Below are 9,156 nucleotides of genomic sequence, written 5' to 3'. Positions count from 1 at the left end.
GCCCAAGGGGCTGACCAGAGGATTTGGGGGCCTCTGGGAAAAGGCCGGGCCAGGTCACCACCCTCAGAAGAGGTCAGGCCGGCCTTCCCTCCAAGAAGCCTGCCTGGCCCTCAGGCTGGGCCCTCATCCCCAACTGATGGCCCAGCCACGCCCACACATGCCCGTGACCATGGTGACCAGCACACATTCTTCATGGCGGGCTCCAGCCCACCCGTTATGTACGGAGGTCTTACTCAGTGCCTGGCTGAGCAGACATCCAGCCCTCCTGCGGCCCCAAGTGCGTGCCGGTGTGCAAGGCAGGGGTCCTATGGGGCTTTCAGGCTACCCCACACACAGGTTGGCAGGTGGAGTGAGACCTCATCACCAACACAGGGGACACAGGGCTACTGAGAGCCCCAGTCACGGAGGGGACCCCTCACTGGCCCCAGAAGCAGGGAGCACGTGCCTTGTGGGTTTGTCCACATCCTCTCCTGACGTGGCTGGCGCAGCCACCGCTCCTAAGGCCACAGCTCCATCCATTGCCCAGTACTCAGTGGGCCCTGAGCGCTTGACATGGCTGAGCCCGTCCGCAACCTCTCCTACCCCCAGAAGTGGCACTGCACGGCACCATCCTCCCTGCCCCCCACTCAGCCTGGGGCACTACCCAGGGCCTGGCCTAGCCCTCTGCCAGCCGCCAACCCCCAGTTGCCCCCTGCACAACCTGCAGACAAGGCTTCTGCCCCAGTGGAGCTGAGGGGCTTTCACGGAGACCGCAACCCCCCGCCCCCCAGCCCACCATGGTCACAGCTCGGAGTCAGTAGACACAGGCTAGAGCTACACCAGCCTTTATTAGGTTTGCGGAGCAGGTGTCCAGAACTGGGCTCGTCCAGACCGCCTGGAGTTTCACTGGGGACCCAGGCCAGGGGCCACATGGCTAAGGAACCACGAGATACCAAAGATGACGCCGAGGGTCTTGGGAACATCCGGGTCATCGGCGAAGGCCTGGGCACCATCCAGGGGCAGGTGCACAACCTCAATGAGCTCGCCCTCCTCCGCCAGGCCCCCGCCTGGGCCACCCTGCTGGGCATCTGTCACCTCTGCGTAGAACATGGTCTGGCTGGAGCTGGTCAGTCCCACACCAGACCTACGGGTCGAGACAGCATCTGCTGAGGCATCCACACAGGCCCCGCTGGCCACCCCTGCCCCTTCCACAGGCCTCTCTTGTCCACTCCTTCCAGCCCCTGGTAGGCAGTGCTCCAGGATGCCCCCTGGCCCCCCAGATTCCCCCCTGTGGTGTACACACTCCATGTAATCTCCTCCCTTCAAGTGTGGGGGAAACCTAGGAACATGTTGGATGTGACCTCCCACCGTGATTAGGCTCCCATGTGATGAGGTTAGGTCAGGTGATGGAGGAGAAATTCTGCAGATGTCATTAAGGGCCCTCATCAGGTGACTTTAAGTTCATCAAAAAGGGAGGTGATCCTGGGTGGGCCTGACGTAGTCAGGCAAGCTCTTCATTGCCGGTTTTAGGGGTCAGAGGTGGAAAGAGTCAGAGAGACACCTGAAGACGAGGTAAGCCACCATGCTGTAAGAGGGCCACGTGCCAGGGCCTATGGGCTAGGAGCCGACCACGGGCCCCCGGCTGACAGCCAGCGGGAGACAGCGCCCTCAGTCACAGCCACGGGGAGCTGGGAAGACGAGCCTCAGCCCCAGATTAGACCTCGGCCTGGCCGACGCCTGACCGCAGCTTGGCGGTCAGGCTGCGAGGCCCTGAGCGGTGGGCCGAGTCTGCAGCAAGCCGACTGCCGACCCCCAGCAACCGCGAGGCTGTGAATGGGCGTCGCTGGAAGCCGCTGAGTCTGGAGGGCGGTCCTGCGCACCGACATTCTGCTCACGCTGGGCCTCAGCCAGGCCTCTCCCCACACAGCGGGCCCCGGGTCGCAGCCGGGGCTCTGGCCGGCGCAGCCTGGGTCTGCGAGCACTCCCATGTGGGCACCCGCAGGACGCCTGTTCCGGGCGGGGTGGGGCGCGGTCCCCAGGGCCAGGACCAGGGTTCACAGGCTGGAGAGGACTGTCAAGGAGTCCCCTCCCTCCCTAGGTGGTGGCCAGGAGGGGGCTTCTGGCCACCAGGAGGGGGACAGGCACCCAGGCAGAGGGCAGGGGCCCAGACCGGTGCTGGGGGAGGTAACGAGTGGGCAGCCATGGTGACAGCTGGCCATGAGGACGGGGTGACAGACAGGAGGGGAGGGCTGAGCGTGGTCTGCTGGGGGAGAGGGGAGGCAGAGGGTGTCTGGGGAGACGTCCAGGGGATCAGGGAGACCCCAGGCCACCCCAGGAGGTTAGCTGAGGCCAGCCGGGGCCTGCAGGGTGGACGCGGCCCCGAGGTGCGCCCTGCACATGGGGCAGGGAGCAGAGCTGGAGGAGCTTCCCTCCCACTCCCCAAGCCCCCCACCCCCAGGCGGGGGCCCCACCCAGACTGACCTCACCCAGCTGCTTCCTCCACCCTCCCGCCCCTTATCTCCCTCGGACCCTTCCTGACAGCCCATTTCCGCCGGCAGCTACAGCCTGCGCCTTTGATGGAAGCAGCGGTCTGTGGGGTTTCCAGTCCCAGTTTCCGCCGGCGTGTGACGGACACCGGCGCCGAGAAGAATGTGCCCGGCCAGGCCGGGCACTGCCTCTCCCTGCTCACTCAAACACGTCCTCAGCTGGGGGATCTCAGACGAGCACTGGGTCTTGTCACCTGGGACGGGCAGATGAGTGGCCTGGCTCCCCCCCGGGGCCACGGAAGGAAGCCGTGGGCCCCACCCCAGGGCAGCACAAGTTCCTGCTCATGCAGCCCGCCGTCGGGCTCCCAGGGAGAGCTGCCCTGGCCTCCACGCCAGCCCCGTCCGGCCCTGCCTCCGCACAGCCAGCCACCCTCACCTCGAAAGTGCAGTCTGAGCAGGCCACTCGCTGTCCAGAGCCCTCCTCGGCACCCAGCACCCTCAGGATCAGGCCGTAGCCCAGAGGCCAGGGCCACTTGTCCCCTTGCCCCTGAGCCTTTGCCATGCAGCGCCTCTGCCAGGACTCCCCCCAGACTCACCCGCTCGGGGGACCCCAACCCTCCAAGGCACCTCCACCTGCCTTCCTCCTGGCCTGCCCGCTGGCTCACCCCCTACCCGAGGTCAGGCCCCTTGGATCCTCCCGACCCCCCGGACCGCCAGCCCAAAGGCTCAGAGGCTACGTGGCCACTGGCCAGCCACGCGGAGGATGCCCGCAGGTAACTGAGGCCCTCACACCAAGATGTCTGGCTCTTTGGTGTAGAAATCCCAGGCCTGAGTTCCCAGGCCGGGGGCGCCTGGACGAGGCCCTGGGTGTCGCCAAGGGGGCCCAGGCCCAACACTGAGCGGCCCCTTGCTGGGCCGAGGAGGGCGGCTCCGCCTCTGGGGAAGGCCGCCAGGGGCTCAGCATCGGGCGACACCGTGAGACTCTCCTGCTGTCCCCGGACTTCACCAAGGTCAGGGACCCACTGTGACATCCTCAGGCCAAGGCTGGGCTGCACCCCGACATCCTGTCCTGGGACGGGGGGAATGAGGGGCGGGCTTTGGCGGGGGCGGGCCGCACTTCGCCCCCCAACCCCGGCCCAGGGCTTGGCCTTTCCCTCGCCCCTGAGCCGCTGTCAGAGCAGACCCGAGACTCACCCCCACCCCCAGCGCCCAGCGCTTAATCCCACAGGAAGCAGAGGCATCTGTCGGCAGCAGCTGCCATCCGGAGCAGAGCCGGGCGGCCCCGCCGCGGTGGAGGGCACGGGCCAAGCAGGCTGCAGGACTAGCCCCGAGGGCCCCGGGTTCCAGCCCAGATCACGCCCTGAGGTGCGTTCCGTCCAACCTTCCCCAGCGTGGGAAGGTTGAAAAACAAGGAGCAATCGCCCTGCTTGCACACCCCTGGGAACTGGGTGCTCACTGCCTCCCAGGCAGCTCGTCCCATCCCCTGGGCTGCGCTGGCAACAGACGGCCCTTCCCCAGCCCCGCAGGCCCACGGGCCCAGCCCCACTCACTTGTACGTGGCGACCCGGCGCAGGCCGGAGGGGGCCAGGTGGTAGCCGCACTCCTCCCACACTTCCTTGCAGGCCACCTGCTCCAGCGAGAGCCCGGGCTGGTCCACGAGGCCGGCGCACAGCTCGTATGTCACCCCTGCCGAGCCAGGCAGTGCCGGCTGCAGCTCCCGGGGCCCGTCCTGGTCCGCGGCGGCCAGGGACCCCGGGAAGAGGCGCTCCACCTCGCCAGCGTGCACAGCTGGTTGGGGGAAGGCAGACCGCAGTCACCGCCCTGTGGTGGCCAGCTCCACGTGACCCGCTCTGGCCAGACCCCCTTGCCGGGCCTCAGTTTCCTCTAGAGCCCTCTCCCCACGTCTGCACTCTGACCCTAGGACACCAGGGGCCTGAACGTGAGCCTGCAGGCCTCCCCTCCCCCCACACCCCACTTGGGCCGCCTCACCTGGCCTGAACTGCTTCACCAACACCAGGCTCCTTCGAGAAGAGTTGAACATGAGAATGGTCACACTGCAGGGGGAGGGACCCAGCTCAGCACAGAAGCAGCCCCCTCACCTCACCCCCCGGGGGCCCAGCCCACCTCCTCTCCTCCACAACCCAGGAAGGTGGTGTCCCTTGCTCAGATGGGCAGACTGAGGCCCAGGCCGGGTCACAGCTTGCCAGGGTCACACAGTCAGGCTAGGACCCAGGCCTCCTGTATTCCAGCTGGCAGGACGGGGGCCGGGGGGTGGGAAGGACATGCTGGGCAGCTGGGCAGGCCGGGGGTGGCAGCAGCCGAGGACGGGTGACTGACGGGACGCGTGGCCCCTGCTGGCCCGCTGCCGCCAGCCCCGCTCCTGAAGCCACGCTGCCGCCAGCCCCTCCTTCCGACGCTCGGGGGCGAGGGCCCCTGGGCAGCTTCTCTCAGGCCCAAGAGGTGGTCCAGGTGGCCTGAGCTGGGACCCAGCTCGGGCTCCAGGCCTCGGGTGACCCCTCAGTGAGACGACAGGGAAAGTGGGGACTTCAGACACGCAGAGGCGGGTGGGGCTCTGTGCCCCTGGGCCCGGTGTCCCTGCAGACATCACCCTGGGGCTTCCCCGGCGGCCAGCCAGCCTGGGCCCTCACCTGTCATGGGTCTTCATGAAGTCCCACGACTTCTGGGTACCATTCTGCAAGAGGCAGGGCAGCGGTCAGGGAGGGCTGAAGGGCTGGCAGCGTGGGTGGAGGTGCTCCAGGGAGCGAGAAGGCCACACAGACCCACCGTACCCGGCCAGTCATGGCCCCGGGCCCCTCGGAGCGAGGAGCTGCAGCGGGTGGGGCAGAGCGTAGCCGCCAGGGTGGGCAGGGAAGTCCAGGACAGCCTGATGCTCTCAAGGGGTGAGGCGGAAAACCAGGCCAAAGGGTGGGAAGGCGTCCCAGGCACAGCATGAGCCAGCACCCAGCACAGGTGAGCACGAGAAGCTGCAGAGAGACGACGCTGCCGCCAAGTGCGGGAAGGGCCACGGGGGTGTGGGGAGAGGCGGGCGTGGCATGTCCTCACAGTCGGGGCGAGGGGCAGGAGGGGTCCCAAGCGGGTAGAGGAGAGATCAGGTTTTCGTTGCTGAAGCTCCCTTGGGCCACTGGACAAAGGGCGACAGGAGGGCAGGAGGGGCAGGCGGGCCTCCGGAGAGCGCAGCAGCCCCGGGAGCAGCTGGGGAAGGGTGTGCCCGCGCCGGGCAGAATCTCAGCCCGCAGGACATGACGATTCAATGATGATGACTGGGCAGTGGATGACCCTCTCCCCGGCCCGGTTTCTGTCTCGGGCTGTCTGTCCTGTGTCCTGTGGTCCTGCTGTTCTGTCACTTCCTTCCACCCCCCTGCTCCCCGACCCTGGATGCCCCGTCCCAGCAGCTCCCAGGGCTCTGAGCAGCATTCAGTGAACAAAAGGCAGTGCGGGGGGCCGGGGCCTGGGCCAGCACCACCGGGGGCAGCCAGAACCCATGCTTACGGGGCTCCAGCCGGCAGGGGGCACGAGGGGCCAGAACCCTGCCAGCGGGACACCACTAGGTGAGGTAGGCTCCCGTCCTCCGGGCTGCTCCGCCTGGCCCTGACCCCTCCCCAAGGGGTCTCTGAGGATGGGGCTGGCCCTGGGGCCCTAGAGCCCAGCCCTGTGGACGCCCACCACCGGCTTGCTCAGCCACTGGGTCAGCCCTGCGCCCTGGCGAGCTGCTGGCCCCACACTTGAGGCCCCGTCCGAGCCATGAAACACACATGGATCTGAGCACCAGAGACACCGAAAGGGCAACCGGGGCTGCAAAAGAGGAAGGACACTAAGGAACAGCCTGTGTGAGGACTTCCTGGAGGAGGTGACATTGCACCAGGCCCCACAGAAAAGAAAGGGCATTCATTCCCAGCAGTGGGCCCTGACAGGCAGAGGCCCACATGCTGGTCTGAGGGGAGCTGGGGACATTGGTCTGAGCTGGGCCTGAAGGCGGAGGTGCTCTGGACGGGCAGGAGCCTCGGTTTCCAAGCAGGAGGGAGAGCCGATGGCCTGCCCTGTGCAGGTCGGGCTGCCCGGGAGGCCGTTGTGAGACGCCACCCCCAAGAGGCAAGCCTGGGCCTGCCTGCAATCTGGCCACCCCAGGGCCAGCCACCCCCCAGGACGAGCTCCGGGGAGGGCCTGCCCCCCAGTCTGCCACGTACCAGCTGTGCCCCTGCCTCCCCCAGGGCGAGTCATCTCGTGCTGCTTTCAGGTACCCTCTTGGATCAAGGTCAAAACATCTGCCAGACCCTCAGGTCCAGCCAAGGCAGGGTGCAGGGGAAGGTCCAGAGGGGCCCACTGAGGCCCCGCCAGCCCCTCCCAGAGGGTCAGGACCCAGGCCTGGCTCATCTTCCAGGGCCCTGGGAGGGAGGTACAGGACTGGAGTTTAAACACAGCCCCTCCCCCTCAGAGCCACGCGGGTGCCCTGCCTCTGGCTGGTCTGTCTATCCATCCACCAGGTCTCCCCTGGCCATGGGTGGCTACTGACCAAAGGCTGCAGGTGCCCCTCAGTGACGTTCACCACCCAGCCCAGTGTCCCATGGCCCCTGGGAAACACCACCCCGGCCCCCAGCCTGTGTCCATCGCAGCCTACCGCCCGCATGGGCTCAGCTTTGGTTACCAGCACCCATCCACACTCCACAGGAAGTGGGGGAGGGTGCCACAGCCATAGGCCACAGCGGTTACGTGCCTGGATCACCCGGTGCCCACCTGCTGGCCCCAGAGCCCCAGCCCCTGGAGGCTGTGCAGCCACCATTAGGCAGCCCTGCCCCAGGCCAACACCAGGGAAAGGCCAGCAACCCCCGTGTCCCTGCACTCTGCCCTCAACCAACCCTGGCTTCTGCCCCAGCCGGTGCTGCCAACTTGGGTCCATCCTGGGGATAGGAATTCCCTGTCCCCTAGAGCCAACGGGACAGCAGCGACAAGGGAGAGGCGACACTGGAGTACAGCCTCTGTCAGGCTGGGCGTCAAGAGGGCTTCACAGGTTAGTGAGAGTAATGGGCCTGGGGAGGAGGGGGGGTCACAGGATGCTGCAGGCCAGGGACAGCCCGGCAGAGGGGCGCCAAAGACCTGCACCACCTGTCCTAACTGAGGGGGCAGGGAGGGGCTGCACCAGACTCGGAGGAGTGCAGTCCTCACCTGGATGGCGTGGAGGAACTCGGTGGAGCGGCAAGCAAAAGGTGGGGGCCCGAACTGGACAAACAAGTGTTTCCTGTGAGCCTACTACTTGCACAGCGCCACGGGAGGCGGTGTGGTCCTGCACTCCCTTCGCGGGCCGGCAGGAGGAGGTGACGCCCCGGCAGGCAGCCCACCTGGAGAGGCTCCCCAGGGCTCACCAGCTCCATCGCCGGCCTCCTCTGCCCAGAACGGAGACCACCACCAGGAAGCTTTCCCTGATCCCCGGGGCGCGCAACATGTCCCACCGCAAAAAAGGGCCGGGGCCCAGCAAAGCCTCCTTGGAGGAATGAGTGGTCCCCCGACGTGTCCCTGCCCAGAGCCGGACGCTCAACGGCTCTGCGAACGCGGACTCAAGGGCAGAGCGCTCGGCGAAGAGGCGGGGTCCGCGGGGCGGGGGCACGAGGCCATGGGCGGGGCCATGGGCGCGTGGGCGGGGTCCGGGGCCGGCGTCAGGCCGCGGAAGGCGCGGAAGACGCGGAAGGCGGGCTCACCTGGCGGTAGTGCAGCGTGAGCGGCAGCAGGTAGGGCGAGGCTGCGCAGCGGCCCACGGCCGCCCCCTCGATGCGCTCCATGGCGGCGCGCGGGGTAGCGCGGGCCCGGGGCGGACGCGGGCAGGGTCCGCTCAGGACTCGAGCGGGCGGGCGTGTGACCGGGCTCTGGGCATGCCCGGTGCGCGCGGGGCGGGGCGGCGCGGGGCGGCGCCGAGCAGGGAGGGCGGGCCCAGCGCGCAGGTAGCACCTGCCCCGGTCCCCGTGCACGTGGGGGGCTCGTGATCGCGGGGCACTCCCGGAGTCGCGCAGGGTGTGAGCAGGGAGGGGGGCTCGCCAGGTGGGCCCCGCAACAGGGAGGGGGTCAGCCAAGCGTGCGGCGGGGCGGGGCGGGCGCAACTGGAGGGGACGGGCTGAGAGGTGACCGCCGGTGCTGGAGTCGGGGGGTGACTTGGGCGTCCTGGTTGGGGGGAGGGAGACGCAGCGCAGCTCTGGGGGAAGGGAGGATGAGCCGAGCGGACGCCTCCCCCACTGGGGCTGACCATACCCGGAGACTGGGTCGTCCGGGGCTGGGGCGGGCCTCCAGGGAAGGAGCGACTAGGCCCTGAAGAGAGAAGCTGGCGGTCCCAGCTGCCTCGCCGCCGAGCCCCGGGAGGAGGAAGGCAGAGGTGGATTCGGGGCTGCGCACGGGGTCCTGCGTGCGCCGTGGTGGGGAGAGAGTGTCTACACCTCTAGGGGCCCCTGGGTGGAGGGAGAGAAGGCTCTCAGAGAGGGCAAGGTGAGAGGAGCCTGAGTGGGGAAGGGAGAGGGACCAGGGTCTAGGCAGAGCCAGGCCCTCCCCGCGGGGCTCCGGCGGGCTGGCGGGGAGCTGGCCTGGGCCAGACTGTCCCCCTGCCCCGCCTGCCCCACTGGGAGGAGCTGCCACTCGCTGTCTGTGGGGCTGCCCCTCTTCCACCTCGGCAGGAACTAAGTGCTCTTCCCTC

At 68.1% G+C, this 9,156-nt stretch overlaps 1 protein-coding gene across 2 annotated transcripts; it reads right to left on the bottom strand.

Annotated features, from left to right (window-relative positions):
* Nucleotides 1–808: 808 nt before the first annotated feature.
* On the bottom strand, nt 809–8,341 carry NUDT14 (nudix hydrolase 14). Of its 2 annotated transcripts, XM_060146235.1 has the most exons (6): nt 8,177–8,341; nt 6,150–6,278; nt 5,114–5,157; nt 4,455–4,519; nt 4,016–4,253; nt 809–1,123 (listed from the first exon to the last, which is right to left on the bottom strand). In XM_060146235.1, the coding sequence occupies exons 1-6, from the start codon at nt 8,255–8,257 to the stop codon at nt 883–885; spliced, it is 798 nt and encodes a 265-aa protein (XP_060002218.1). In that variant the 5' UTR covers nt 8,258–8,341; the 3' UTR covers nt 809–882. The 2 variants fall into 2 exon arrangements, with proteins under 2 accessions (XP_060002218.1, XP_060002275.1); XM_060146292.1 differs by lacking the exon at nt 6,150–6,278.
* Nucleotides 8,342–9,156: the final 815 nt, after the last annotated feature.

This window comes from Lagenorhynchus albirostris, chromosome 1 (genome assembly GCF_949774975.1).
Source record: "Lagenorhynchus albirostris chromosome 1, mLagAlb1.1, whole genome shotgun sequence".
NCBI classification, from domain to species: domain Eukaryota; kingdom Metazoa; phylum Chordata; class Mammalia; order Artiodactyla; family Delphinidae; genus Lagenorhynchus; species Lagenorhynchus albirostris.
This window is presented reverse-complemented; position numbering and strand designations above follow the sequence as displayed.